We start from the raw sequence: 14,935 nt of genomic DNA on the forward strand, positions 1-14,935 counted from the left end.
ATGAATTAAAGATAAAAATCCACGGATAACTTTTCAAAGTAACATTGCCACTCAGTGTATCTTAAATGTATTGCCACTATGTTTAACATTTTACAGATTCAAATGCAGTAGGGATTTTCTGAAAGTTTTCTCTTACTGACAGCTTTCAGATAAAGCATGCTAGTTGTGTGGTTTAAACACAGCCACATGTAAATAGTCACTTAGATGAAGCTATGGCTAATTACTTATGTAATGCCAATCAGTTTCATGTAGCGGCTTGATCACTATTTTATTCGAGACTATATAAGCAGGGATGAATTTAAGGAAGTTGGAGGGATGGTAGAGCGAGAAAAGGTTGTTTTGGGGGCAGTTGGAGAGGTATACAGAATAAGTCCACAAGCACACATTTCAGAATGCACACTGCATTCTCTAAGCTGGCACCATGGTTTGACCGGGCTGGGGATGTTTCCTGTTTGTTGGCTTTACCACTTTATAAACAGTGCTCCTTGGAGTTCTCTGCTTGCTCTTCTGAAACACATTTGAGTTTTGCAACCGAGAAGTAAATTACTTTGATTTCCAAAATCAGTCAGTCATTTTTTCAGTGTCGTGATAGGAGATTCATTTTAATTCACTTCAGAGATGCAGGAGCCAGCCAGGATCCTGTAGCAGTGAAAATGATTCTTTTACTGAAACCCCAGCCTCCTTTAAGAGAAGCCAAAGAGTACTGAGTTACAGAACTGCCGTACAGCCTTTCCTTTATTCTTTCCATCACCCAGGCCCCAGGGAAAAAAAAAATCTTTTGTTCTTATTTTCACAAGTAATCACATGGTTTAGAAACTTCAGAGTATTTCTGAAACTTCACTGGGATGTGCCAGAGAAGCCCTCTTTAACACACACCGTTGAATGAAAGACAGTTTTGAGATGTTAATTTCCATTTATTGCAGAAAAAAGATATTTAATGCATCAAGGAAATGTCTAGCTTCAAGAAATTGCCCACTTTTGAAACAAATGGTTGGAGGCCTGAGGTCCAAAGCTCTAAAATCAGTTAGCAAATGTTTATTGAACACCTACTTTGCACTAGGCTGTTGAAGGGGTTCAAAAGTCTAATATAAATTTATGCTTTCAACTCACCTACAGTGTGGCTGGGCAGAAAAATCCAAACTAAGGGGACAATGCAAGCGTTAGTAAAACTAGACAAATACACAAGTAATGAAACAAGACACTGTATGGACGGGCTTAGAACTGTGTTTTGGGCAATATATATTCTAGAGGCTTAGGGATCACAGTGATCTGAAAATCCCTGGAAAATATTCACGAAGAAGGTAGATACTGGGACGGGTTTGAAAACACAGATGAGCATCAGGCAACCTTAAGAGGAAGGAGGAAGGAAACAGAGAATCTGGCGGTAATAAAGTGGAGGGTGGGAGAGGTAAGGAGGGTGGGAAGTGGCCAGATTGGCAAATCCTTAGTGGTAAGGCCCGGCTGTGGGGCTGAAGGTGATTCTAGGGGATCCAAGGTCAATAGCAGTGTGTAAAATTAGATTGACACGTGTTTGGGATTCCCTTTCCTTTCCTTCCTTTCTGTGCTTTCAAAGCAGAACCTGACAGTTTAGGACATTCCCAGCCCTAGGCTAAAAATCCGCGATTGAGGCACAAAGTGTTCTTGGCCTCCGGGGATAAAGCTCAGGGAAGTCACAGGGACTTTGGGCCCAGGTAGGAATCAGACCTATCCGCAGGCTTAGTTAGCTCTCAGTGATTCAAGTTCAGCTTCCCGAATATGTGCCGAGGATAAAAGAGATCTTTTCGAGTGAAAGGCATTTTCCAAGGCGTTCTCAATTGGAACGTCTGAGATTGTGAACCGCGGCTGCAGAGCAAAAGCTGAACCCACACACAAGTGTTTTCTCACCATATGATTAGTGTTCACAGGTTTCGTCTAGCTCGCCCAAAATGAAGAAGAGCGCTGATGAAATGACATGTCACCGGGAGGGTTGAAAAAGAAAACGTGCGTGAGAGGTCTCAGAAAGAACCGGCTTCCGTGCAGACGGCTCTGCAGCACTGCAGTCTCCCGTGCTCTGCGTCCCTCGGCCCGCCCCGAGGTGGGGACTAGGACTCGGGAAGCGCGGCTCTGCCAGATCTCCTCCCTCGCAGCCAGCAGATGGCTCCCGGGCTCTCTCGCGCGCTCCGCTCGCTCGCCCCATATCACACAGGGCTTTTGCGGTTTGGGAGGGAGGCTGCGAGGAGGGGCGCGGTGCCCGCCGCCGCCACCGCAGCACCGCGCAGCGTCTCTCCTGGGGGTGCGCCCCGCGCCGGGGACCGCCCGCCCGGGCTCCGGAGGCTGGCTCTCGCGAGGTGAGGAGGAAACGCAGGAGGAGGAGAAGGAGGAGGAGGAGGAGAAGGAGGAGGAGGAGAAGGAGGAGAAGGGCCGGAGCTGCCCTAGCCCAGCCGGATCCCGGCGAGAACGCAAGGAAAGCGTCCTCCCCCGCCGCGCGCCGCTCTCCCCGCCCTCTCCACGCCTCCCACTTTCACCTAGGGCGGTAGGTGCGGCGCGGAGACTGGGCGGGAGCTGTGCCGGCCAAGCCCGGCCGGGAACCTGCGAGCCGGGAGGTGGAGCCGGCGCCGCAGCCGCCCCACGCCCCGAGCCCGCCCGTGATCCCGTGCGCTCCTCATTGCGCCGCCGGGAACTGCGAGAAGGCGTCATGTAGCAGCAGCAGCAAATCCGCCTGGCATTTGCAACTCTTTTTTTTTTTTTTTTTTTTTTGTGGGGCGGGGGGCGCGCGGCAAAATTGTATCTCCTCCCCCCTTTTCTTGCCCGCTTCCATTTGCAAGCTGCATCTGCCTCTCTCAAAACATTGAGGAGTCCGGAGAAGGGCAGAGGGCCGTACATCAGAGTTGGACCTGCAATACGCCCTGCGCCTAGAGGGCAACCATGACCGAGGAGAGCTCTGATGTTCCCAGGGAGTTGATAGGTAAGATTCCAGCGGTGGTTGATTTTCCATCTTCCTCTGCGAACTCCTCACCTCCGCCTCCCTTCCCACCTTCCCGCAGGTCCCGAGAAGTCGCCCCTTAGGGCGGAGTGGTGTTGGGCAGGGTCACTGGGGGCGCCGGGAACTTTGTTCCTTTCCGATCGCCTCTAGAGCCAAGTGCAGCGAGGGAAGGCGTCGGGGAGGAATCGGGAGTCCTCCGAGGGGGGTCTCGGCTGTGAGCCCTAGGCACCTCCTCCTGCCCAGACGCGGGGATCCCGGTTGGCGAAAGAAGGGGGCGGGCACCTTACAATTGGGAGTTCTGCTAGCGAAGGGAGCCCTTTACAGCGCCCGGCCTATTGCCCCAAACTCGGGAAAGTCCGGGAAAGCTTAAGGGAAGGACAGCTGGCGAGCGCATAGTAGGTCATCTCCGGCACGTGTCAGGCATCTTCCTGAAAATGCCCCGCGGGAGGTGATCCTCCGACACGCGGACTGGGGGAAGTGGGCGCCAGTCTGGTAAAATGGGCCTGGCAAGGCGTGGCTTGTTGTAGCCAGCTGGGAGCCAAAGGGTTACGGGTCTGACGCAGACTCGGGCCAGGAAATTGAGGGTTAATGATAAAAGCTTTATTTTAATAATGATTAACCTACCGATTTTCCTTACGGGGGATCTCTTAGGGAACCTGTGTGTGGTACCCCGTGAAAGGTGACCCATTGTTTGAGTCCCTTAAGGGTTATTATTATTACTTTTTGGTGGTGGGGGCAGGGCTGGTTAAGTCTTGAGGTTTTACTTAATTATCTGGAGGGTTAAAATGGCAGAGCTGAAATAGGATGGGAGAGTGTTCTGAAAAACCTAGCGTTTAAGCACGTGTATGTGTGTAGCATGTTACATTGTAACAAGGTGTGTGTGTCCGTGTGCAGATGTGTTTTGAGCCCTAGTGACCTATATTCCCTACTGTACCATTCTTGGCCCACTGCACAGCATACTGCTCACAAAGATGATGTTTCATCGGTGCTGACAACAAGAGGAAGTTCTGAGCACTCGTTCATCTCCCTTTGTGGAATTGGCGCCTCTGTTCCTTTTAGCTAATAATACTTTGGAGGAATTTGTGTATGCCCTTCCGTCGGTGACTGTTAACTCAGCAGGTAAAACTTAATGTAAAGAGGCTGTTGCTAGGTTTGTATGGAAGCCTCTACTTCTGCTGAATTACAGACAGACAAACCTGACCTTTTACCAGAATTTATAGTATGAAGTTGTTCACAGACGCGCTCGCGCACACACTCCCGCACACGCACACACACCACACACACACACCCATCCCCATCAACATCCACCAAGCCCCCTTCTCTCCCCAACCTTGTGGAGTCTGTTCCTGAGATAAAAGTAGCAGCCTTTGCTGGAGTGAGTGACTCATCGGTTCTGGGAGGCTGAGACCTCTCCAACACCCTAAGTAAAGGCCGCCGGAAGTCCTGAGAATGAGTTTAGGCAAGGACCTTCCTGGCTGGGGGATAAGGATGGCTAAAGCGGGTGGCAGATTTTTATGTAAGGACTTGTCCTTGAGTCTGGAAATGGAAAGTGTAGGTAATTACTTAGAACCAAGAGAAAGAGTGAAGGGCGGGATGGAAATAAGGTGTCTGTTTTGTATTCATGATTCTCAAAAGGAATAGTTTGTATATTTTAAAAGTTGAATTTGACCTTTATCTTGAAGTGGAAGTTTTGTTTTTAATTAAGTATTGCCTATGTCATATATCTCACAACAGAGTGACGTATTATGCCCGATATGATTTTTCTGGGTCTTTCAGTAGTCAAGTTAGTCTGGGATAGAATAAATGCCTGCACCTGTTGTCCTCTCTAATTTCAAATGCTCACAAAAATTCTGCTTTGATCAATTCAAAATGGTGACCACACGGAAACTTCTATATTCCCTTAAGATTCCCTCAAGATATATAAAAAGCGTTACAGACTTTTCGTGAAAAACTTAAATGCAGAGAAGAATAAGAAAAATATACGTCACTCCTATTACTGCTTAGAGGTAGTTATTTAGATCTTCGCATAGACGGTTTTCCATGTGCCTGTATGTTCTTAAGTCAATTTCAGATGCCCATTTCCCACAACTCTTTTTTAGGGAGGGAGGAGTAGCCTGTGCTTGTTTTGAGTTCTGATAAGATAGGAGCTGTGTAAAGAACTTGAAGTGTAGTGAGCTCTTCCACATGTGCCCTTGCCCCAGACATTCCATCTCCTTGCTGGTGCTTGAGCAGGCTGTGCTTTCTCAGGTCTATGCAGTCCTTTATGTGTACACACTGTCTTTTTCTCCCCTTCTTCACTCTTACCTCAGTGGCCCTAAACTTTCTCAATGGCATTCCCAAGAAGAAAGTTTTGATTACTCTTTAATAAACATAGATGTTAAACTGCATGCTGCATTTAGTGTCTATAATCTGAGACACAACCGAAACACATTGTAAGTAGAAGTGAAAATCCTATTTTCTCCTTTCATCTCAATGGACTGTATTGTACACTGCACTTTGGAAACCACTGGTCTTATTTCCTATGCCCTCAGGATTTAGCTCAGGGATCCCCTCCTCCCTGAAAGCTTCGTATGCTTCCAAATTCATTATCCTCTGCATTGTGTCTGAATTTGTTTAATGACATCTCTCTGTGACTTCCACTAGATTGCAAACTCCTGTGAAAAGCAAGGACCATCTCTAGCTAGCATCTCCTAGAGTACCTGGCACGCAAGAGATACTCCTACGTACCTTCATTTGTTGAACGTGTGAATAGACCAAAATGATTGGAATACAGAATACAGAGGTTTGGGAGCTATAGAGGAGGGGACTGTATTTTGGAGGATAAGTAGAACATAACCAGGAGGACAAGAGGGAAAGGGCATCCCAGGAAAGAGAATAATAGATACACAATCCTAGGGTATACAAGATGAAGATGTTAGAGGTAATTTGATCTTTGGGTATGTGCTGAGAAATGACAATGAAACAAAAATGTGAAAGGCCTTGAATGACATGCTATGAGTTTTGGGTTTATTTAAAAATGACTGCAATTCCTAGACTGGGAGAAACATGATGAGTCTCACGGTTTTGGAAGAGTCACTGTGGTCATGGAGGTGACAGTGAGCTGATGGCTTAGAGGCCCAGGTGGTCAGGAGCTGTACGGGGGTAGATTATAGGAGACTGACTTCCTGTCTAAGAGGACGAGTTAGAGATAAGCCATTTCCAGCATCATTAGTGTCTAGAGTAGGAGATAATGAGTTTGATTTTGAGAGAGTCTCACTCTGTCACCCAGGGTGGAGTGCAGTGACACAATCTAAGCTCACTGCAACCTCTGCCTCCTGGGATCAAGCAGTGTTAGTGCTCTAGCCTCCCAACTAGTGGGGATTACAACCATGTACACCACACCTGGTCAGTTTCTTTTTTTGTATTTTTAGTAGACACAGGGTTTCTCCATGTTGGCCAGGCTAGTCTCGAACTCCTAGCCTCAAGTGATCCACCTGCCTCAGCCTCCCAAACTGCCGGGATTATAGACGTGAGCCAGCATGCCTGGCCCAGTTCTGTTGTGTTTTGTTTTGCCATATTCCCCAACCATCATGTCAAGACTTACTCAAAGAGAATGCTAATGTTTGTATGGCACTGTGGTGAACCCAGAGGCTGCTGGGCACCAGAGGTAACCAGCCAAGGGCAGAGGGAGTTTGTGAATTCCTGTTGTGCTCTGCCTTCAGTGTAGTGCTTCATCATACTGCCCAGCTTCGCTGCTTGCTGTTTTTTTGTGTTTTCTTGTATATGTATCTTATTTTCCAAACAAGGTTATGTTATGCCTTCAGTGGGCTGGTGTTATGTCAGGCTTTTACGTATGCCTCAGCACCTCACCGCACAGTACAAGGTACAAGGGTACAAAGGAGGTGTCCATTAAATACTTAATGGCTGATTACCATCAGAAGTTAAAGCACGTGAAAAAAGACAAACGCCTGGGCACAGTGACTCATGCTTGTAATCTTGAGGCTCTGGCAGGTGGATCACTTGAGGTTAGGAGTTCAAGACCTGCCTGACCAACATGGTGAAACCCCGTTTCTAATAAATGCAAAAAATTGGTTAGGCACAGTGGTACTTCCCTGTAGTCCCAGCTGTTAGGAAAGCTGAGGCAGAAGAATCACTTGAACCCGGGACGAGGAGGTTGCACTGAGCTGAGATCTCACCACTGCACTCCAGCCTGGGTGACAGCGTGAGACTCTGTTTCATAAAGAAAAAAACAGTAACAGCAACCAAATATACTCTTCCATATCAATTGATTACTCCTCCCCAATGCTTTTTTTTCTAATAGTATAATGAAACTATTTCTTTTTTTCCAGAAAGCATAAAGGATGTTATTGGCAGAAGGATAAAAATTTCAGTGAAGAAGAAAGTAAAGTTGGAAGTTAAGGGAGACAAAGTTGAAAACAGAGTGCTGGTATGTCTTACTTTTATTTCTATTAAAATGTTTGGAAATGAAGGCATCTTTTCTGTTCATTGTTTAAATTACTTCATTTTCATGCAGCATTAGTTCTGTGTTTTATATGTTGTTCCAACGTTCTGATGACCATTTTGTCTTAGGTTAATTGGGATTTCTTTCTTTCTTTCTTTCTTTCTTTCTTTCTTTCTTTCTTTCTTTCTTTCTTTCTTTCTTTCTCTCTCCCTCTCTCTCTCTCTTTCTTTCTTTCCTTTCTTTCCTTTCTTTCTTTCTTTCTTTTTTTTTTTGAGACGGAGTTTCGCTCTTGTTACCCAGGCTGGAGTGCAATGGCGCGATCTCGGCTCACCGCAACCTCCGCCTCCTGGGTTCAGGCAATTCTCCTGCCTCAGCCTCCTGAGTAGCTGGGATTACAGGCACGTGCCACCATGCCCAGCTAATTTTTTGTATTTTTAGTAGAGACGGGGTTTCACCATGTTGACCAGGATGACCTCGATATCTTGCCCTCGTGATCCACCCGCCTCGGCCTCCCAAAGTGCTGGGATTACAGGCGTGAGCCACCGTGCCCGGCCTAATTGGGATATTTCTTTGTCAAAAGTTAAAAATAAGGTAATTTAAATTTTAAAGATCAAAGGCTTTTAGATTGTATTTCTCAAAGTTGTAATTGTCGCCTATATTTAGATAATCTCCTAGAGCCTGTTTTCACAATCTTGGAAGCTTGATGTAAACTGGAAATTGTTAACAAGTGGTGGCTGATCCTATGACTTTATTCATTAAGTCTTCTGAAGGAGGTTAAAGGTTCGTCTCAGGTTGGTTTAATGATTTATTTAGATTTTCTCAGCTGTTACATGTGAGTCCATCTAAGGGGTGATGAGCTAACAAAACATTGTAATTTTATGTAGGGTGTTGGTGCTTTGGCGGGAAACTCTTGCTGAAGGCAGTATCTGCTAGTGTTGTGATTGGACTTGGGGTTCCCTCCGGTTTTTGAGAGGAGATGCTGGAGGGCTGAGGGATTGGGCCCCGCTGCACAAACCTCTTAGAGAGGTGTCGGTGATGGAGTCAGATCTTTAGAGAGGTGAAAAACGTTTTGTGGTATTTAATGGTTTCTAGGCAGAGATTGTGGCAAATGTAAATCTAAGCTTAGGTGGAAAGAATATTTTGATGGAGAGAATATTCTGTTTAACTTTTTACCATCGTTCTTTTCTTTTTTTTTGAGATGGAGTCTCACTCTCCCAGGCTGGAGTGCAGTGGTGTCACTGCATCCTCTGCTGTCTGGGTTCAAAAAATTCTTTGGCATCAGTCTCCTAAGTAGCTGGGATTAGAGGTGCCTGCCACCACACCCGGCTACATTTTTGTATTTTTAGTAGAGACCATTTTTAGTTACACCATCTTGGTCAGGTTGGTCTCAAACTCCTGACATCAAGTGATCCGCCCACCTTGGTCTCCCAAAGTGCTGGGATTACAGGTGTGAGCCACCACGCCTGGCCAAGAGAATCCTTTTTTAATTTTTTAAAGTTTTCTTGAGTTAGGATCTCAGTCTGTTGCTCAGGTTGGAGTGCAGTGTTGTAATCTCAGCTTACTGCAGCCTCAACCTCCTGGGCCCAAGCAATCCTCCCACCTCAGCCTACTGAGTAGTTGGGACTGCGGCTGTGAGCCACCATGCCCAGCTAGTTGTTTATTTTTTGTAGAGGCAGGGTCTCTCTGTATTGCCAAGGCTGGTCTCAAACTCCTGGACTCAAGCGATCTGCCTGCCTCGGCCTCCCAAAATGCTGGGATTATAGGCGTGAGCCACCGTGTCTGGCCTGAAAAAAAATATTTTAAATGCTCCATTTCTTCAGTTAATGTTGCCACAGAATTTGAAGTGTCTTTCTGATAACATCTGTCTTGAGAATCTTCTAAAATATCTAACCCCGGGATATTTGACTGTCTTCTCTTGTTGGTAAGGGTTATGCTTGTGATGGATATCTAACCCCGGGGTATTTGACTGTCTTCTCTTGTTGGTAAGGGTTATGCTTGTGATGGATATCTAACCCCGGGGTATTTGAGTGTCTTCTCTTGTTGGTAAGGGTTATGCTTGTGATGGATATCTAACCCCGGGGTATTTGACTGTCTTCTCTTGTTGGTAAGGGTTATGCTTGTGATGGATATCTAACCCCGGGGTATTTGAGTGTCTTCTCTTGTTGGTAAGGGTTATGCTTGTGATGGATATCTAACCCCGGGGTATTTGACTGTCTTCTCTTGTTGGTAAGGGTTATGCTTGTGATGGATATCTAACCCCGGGGTATTTGACTGTCTTCTCTTGTTGGTAAGGGTTATGCTTGTGATGGATATCTAACCCCGGGGTATTTGAGTGTCTTCTCTTGTTGGTAAGGGTTATGCTTGTGATGGATATCTAACCCCGGGGTATTTGACTGTCTTCTCTTGTTGGTAAGGGTTATGCTTGTGATGGATATCTAACCCTGGGGTATTTGACTGTCTTCTCTTGTTGGTAAGGGTTATACTTGTGATGGATATCTAACCCCGGGGTATTTGACTGTCTTCTCTTGTTGGTAAGGGTTATGCTTGTGATGGATGACTTCTATTTCTGTGTTGTCTGTGTGCACAAGTCTGAGATGGTAAAGGCACCGAGGTGGGAAAGCTTGAGTGGCCTTTGCCCTGCAACAAAATGTGCTTATGTAAACGACATGATTAAGCTATCAATAGAAGAAGGGCTTGGTGCCATTGTTCTGTTTTATGTAGCTTCAGTAAAGATGAAATTTCCTGACATTTTGCGGGATGTTGTTCAACCATGATGGTGTTATTTTTCTGCAAGTGGTAGTGTGGAGAAGAAATACTGTTTCTTTCATTTGCTTTTTTATAAATTGAAAGTAAGTTTTTAATGTTGTAGTAACTTTATAAGATGAATCAACTTGTCTACATTTTAAATATCAAGTAGTGGTTGCTATGACAATAAAAAATGGGGCTTGGTATTGTTTGATATGGAAATTATTATGATACTAAGAGCAAACGCTTGTTGTGAGTACAATTTATCATGTTAAAATTTCAAAGACAAATTTAAATGTCCAATATGAAATAAACACTATTTAAAAATAGTTATGATTGGTACTTAACTGTAAGTTTTTCTGAGGCTCATCTAACAGCTGGAATTGATTAAAGTTGTAACTGAATTAAAAATGTATTTGAATTTAAGCATTTATCTCTGCAAATATGGAACCTAAGCAGTTTTTAGGAGCATGGCCGGAACTCGTTGTGGCTGTTACTTACTGGCGTGGGCAGGAATTATTAATAGAAATACTCAAGGTCTGGTTTTTTCTGACAGGCTTCAAATTAGAGCAAGAAGATGTAGGAAGTAACTTTGAAGTTGTGGATTTTTGTGTTTCTGCGTTTAGAAAAATTTAATTACTTAATTCACGGTCAGCCTCCTAAAATGGGTTAACAGTGAATCAGCTGAATATCTACAGTACACTCTTTCCAGTCGTGCTTTTGTTCTTCTACCCCCATTGTCCACTGTTCACTCCTTTTCTTCTTATAAAAGTGGGAGCGTGCTGTATGTTACTTGCTTCTTTCTTCTTACACTCTGAGGCTTTATACTATTTTTAGCTTATCTTTTGTAGAGGGTTTATCTTCATCTTCCTTCCTATCATCATAATAGCTCATATTTTTTAAATACTGTTTTTGAAGGCTAGTCGAGTGAAGCAGTGGGAGTGGAGGAAGAGCAAAGAAACCTATAGTGAGTTGTGCTCCATTAGTTCTAGACACCCCTACACTCAGACTGGCCATGATCATAATAGCTAATATCTATGAAACTAGCCAAGTGCTAGAGACGGAACTGGTCAAACAGGTCTCTTCTTGCCACCTGCATATAATGAAATATTAGGGCTCAATGGTTAAGGGCTCAGGTTTTGGGTTCACACTGCTGCTCAGCAACTTTGTGACAATGTTAAGAATCAGTTTTTTTCTCTAATGAAACCTATGCTGTAACAGTATCTATTGGTATATGGTTGCTTTGCATATTAAGTGAAATTTATTTAAATACTGCATAGCACAGTGGCTGCATGAGGCGCACACCTAACAAATGACAAGGCAAGAGGAACATTCTGTTTCCCCATGGTACAGAAAATGCCAGTGCTTCTGAAACCCAGCTATCCACTGCCTCCACTGACAAGTTGAGGTCAGTTCACCATCGGGCCAAGAAGCTTTATTCATAGTTTGTGACACCTAATTTGCAGACTAGTGGGCAATAGCCTGGATCCAAGATCCCTAAAGTATGCTCTGCTGAAATGAAATGAGAAATGCTGGATGTTCTGGAGCAAATAAATTTGGCAGTCAGAGTGTTAAAGATAAATGAGCTTCTTTACTGCATGACTCTTCAGAGCCATAATACATCCCTGTGCATTTGGCAATTGCTAAGAATTGGATAAAGTATTCAGTCTTTTCCAAACTTACTTGGCCAGAGACCCTAATGACCATCGGCTAAGAAGGAACAAGCCAGAGATGATGCCTCCTGGGACAGTTAAGAAAAGATAGAACAGGCTTGAATAGGTTATCATCGTTAGGAGTGTTCTCCTGAGGAATGGTCCTTTAGACCATGTTTTTAATTAAAAAAAAAATTTTTTTTTTTTTGAGACAGAGTTTTGCTGTTACTCAGGCTGGAGTGCAATGGCGTGATCTCAGCTCACTGCAACCTATGCCTTCTGGGTTCAAGCAATTCTCCTGCCTCAGCCTCCCAAGTAGCTGGGACTACAGGCGCATACCACCATGCCCAGCTAATTTTTTTTTGTATTTTTAATAGAGACGGGGTTTTATCTTGTTGACCAGGATGGTCTCAATCTCTTGACCTTGTGATCCACCCACCTTGGCCTCCCAAAGTGCTGGGATTATAGGCGTGAGCCACCGTGCCCAGTCATTTTTTTTAATTTTTAATTTTTAAAGCCAATAACTTCTAGTTTTTATTTTTATTATTATTATTTTTTTGAGACGGAGTTTCACTCTTGTTACCCACGCTGGAGTGCAATGGCGCGATCTCGGCTCACTGCAACCTCCGCCTCCTGGGTTCAGGCAATTCTCCTGCCTCAGCCTCCTGAGTAGCTGGGACTACAGGCGCCCACCACCGTGGCCAGCTAATTTTTTGTATTTTTAGTAGAGGTGGGGTTTCACCATGTTGACCAGGGTGGTCTTGATCTTTTGACTTCGTGATCCACCCCCTCGGCCTCCCAAAGTGCTAGTTTTTATTTTTTAAACATCATTTAACAAGAAAAACATTCAACCAAATTAAAAAGAATAAGATTGGATTAATTTACAATCAAGTAATCAACTTAAAATATCTGCTCTTATTTAGGGCCAAGGAAGTCAATAGTTCCTGTTTAAACAGCAGAATTGCACAATTATTTTTATGTATGTTACATGGCACAAAAAAATGAAAGTCTTAGAACTTCCACTGACGCCCTCCCCTCCCTCCAGAGTAGAGTTCATACAGCTGGATCTTAGGTCAGCACTCAGGTTTTTAAAAATCATCTTTCATTTTGAAATACAATACAACTACTCTGGTAACAAGAATACTTTTCAAATGATTCTTACAGAAAACAAATACCTTAGATAATGGTGTGGCACATTAGACAGCTCAAAGAAACAGCAAAGGTGAAAAATCATGTACAAGAATATAGTCCTTTCTTTATAGAAACCATCCAAATACAAGATTTTTTCTAGTTTTCCTTGCTTCTTATAATTAATCAGCAGAGATCATTTACAAGAAGCAGAATGCACTGGTTTTTGGTTCTTGGTTGTAGCTGCCAGCTTAGGAGTTCATGACTGAATATAAAGCGAATATGACTGCTCACAAGTTCTGGAATGGGAAAAAACCCAGGTGCCTTTAAAGTGTTTCTCTATGCTTGCTTTCAAGTCATGACAAAAAATTCACAGCAGTTTAAAGGATGGGGAAGACTAAACAGGGGACCCAGTAAAATCGAGGTTAATTTTACCTATATTACACTCCGATGGTAAACATGGTAATAAGTATGGTATTGTATGTAAGTAACATTCTATAGTAAGCTGTTGCAGCAAATACAGCATTTAATAGGTTCATTTATGTACCAGGCATAGTAGCCTTTAGACAGAACATCTTATTTTCACAGTCTTGAACATATAACCTTTAAAAAAAAAAAAAAAAAAAAACTAAAAGGAATATGTAGTTTATGACAGCTGGCCAGGCACTTAATTTGGGGAAAGAGGATTTTCAGGTAAACTGGAATTATTTTCAGCAATCACAAACATAGCCTAAAAACCACATGTTATGCCCCACTGAAGTTATTCAGCTTTTAACTATAAGTTTGACACTCCATTTGCCAAAATTCACACCTATGTGTAACTATTTTTTTTTTTTGAGATTGAGTCTCACTTTGTCACTCAGGCTGGAGTGTAGTGGTGGGATCTCTTCTCACTGCAACCTCCACCTGCTGGGTTCAAGCCATCCTTCTGCCTCAGTCTCTCAAGTAGCTGGGATTACAGGTGCGGGCCATCATGCCTGGCTAATTGTAACTTCTTAAGAAGCTATTCAAAGACATACTCAAGTCTGAATTTTGGCCCCATTTAGAAACTTCTGTACTTAGAACATGCTTAAAAAACTTTAAGTACGTACATACAAGGGCTGTTGGTACAAGAGCCCAAGATGAGTAACTATTTTTCTTCCTAATTTGAAATCAAATTTAATAGATTTTTAAGAAAAAGAATCACACTGCCAGTCACAGACATTAAAAAAAAAAAGTCAAGTTACAGAAGTTAAAAAAAAAAATAACTGAGGTGATAAGCCTCAGGAAAATTACAGAGTAACACTGCTCCAGGAGGGGCACAAATAGGGAAGCAGAATTTCTATTTACAAATGATGACAGTACTGTGAAAACTTTCAGAATTAGCAGTAAGGAACACAACTTTCCAGGTTCATTATATTCTGGGCACAGTATATGTTTCTTCTTAATTTCAAGGTAATATGACATTTGTGTAATAAATGAAAATTAGTAACATAGAAGATGGAGGGCTGGGCGCAGTTGGCTTACACCTGTAATCCCAGCACTTTGGGAGGCCGAGGCGAGCCGTATACAAGGTCAGGAGATCAAGAGCATCCTGGCCAACATAGTGAAACCCCGTCTCTAAAAATATGAAAATTAGCTGGGTGTGGGGGCGCACCCCTGTAGTCCCAACTACTTGGGAGGCTGAGGCAGAAGAATCGCTTGAATCCAGGAGGTGGAGTTGGCAGTGAGCAGAGTTGCCAACTCTGTTGCCAACAGCCTGGCAACAGAGCGACACTGTGACCTCAGTAAGTATTTAAATATTGGAAGACAGGAACAAAGTGGCCATTTTGGAATTAGTTTTTTTACCGAAAGTTATCCAGGTTTATTTTTTTATGAGAATTACCAGCGTATTATCTGCAAATGAAAATGCCAAGCCTTCAGATCCTCTAACTAGCAATTAATTATATTTTCCATTTCTGTCTCAACAATTCCAACTTCTTGTTTTGAGCAAACTTAGCAGCGTAGACAGATTTATCAATATCCTGC

The 14,935-nt window shown here is 43.6% G+C and overlaps 2 protein-coding genes across 13 annotated transcripts in view; one reads left to right on the forward strand and one right to left on the reverse strand.

The window, feature by feature from the left end:
* Positions 1 to 14,935, forward strand: part of CARMIL1 (capping protein regulator and myosin 1 linker 1) — a 468,543-nt gene that overhangs the window by 115,579 nt on the left and 338,029 nt on the right. For 11 of the 12 annotated variants that reach the window (XR_013533624.1, XR_013533622.1, XR_013533623.1 and 8 more), the window contains exons 1-2: positions 2,368 to 2,944; positions 7,291 to 7,388. Coding sequence is in view for 5 of the 12 variants with exons in the window: in XM_078368162.1 (XP_078224288.1) it covers positions 2,905 to 2,944; positions 7,291 to 7,388 (138 nt within the window). In the remaining 7 variants the exon portion in view is untranslated. Of the gene's footprint in view, positions 1 to 2,367; positions 2,945 to 7,290; positions 7,389 to 14,935 lie in introns of those variants that run through there. The other variant, XM_078368170.1, reaches the window with a different exon arrangement.
* LOC103792217 (uncharacterized) lies at positions 26 to 2,679 on the reverse strand. Its single transcript, XM_054254752.2, has 2 exons — positions 1,885 to 2,679; positions 26 to 681 (listed from the first exon to the last, which is right to left on the reverse strand). The coding sequence occupies exon 1, from the start codon at positions 2,674 to 2,676 to the stop codon at positions 1,912 to 1,914; it is 765 nt and encodes a 254-aa protein (XP_054110727.2). The 5' UTR covers positions 2,677 to 2,679; the 3' UTR covers positions 26 to 681; positions 1,885 to 1,911.

Source organism: Callithrix jacchus, chromosome 4 (genome assembly GCF_049354715.1).
Source record: "Callithrix jacchus isolate 240 chromosome 4, calJac240_pri, whole genome shotgun sequence".
In the NCBI taxonomy this organism is placed as follows: Eukaryota; Metazoa; Chordata; class Mammalia; order Primates; family Cebidae; genus Callithrix; species Callithrix jacchus.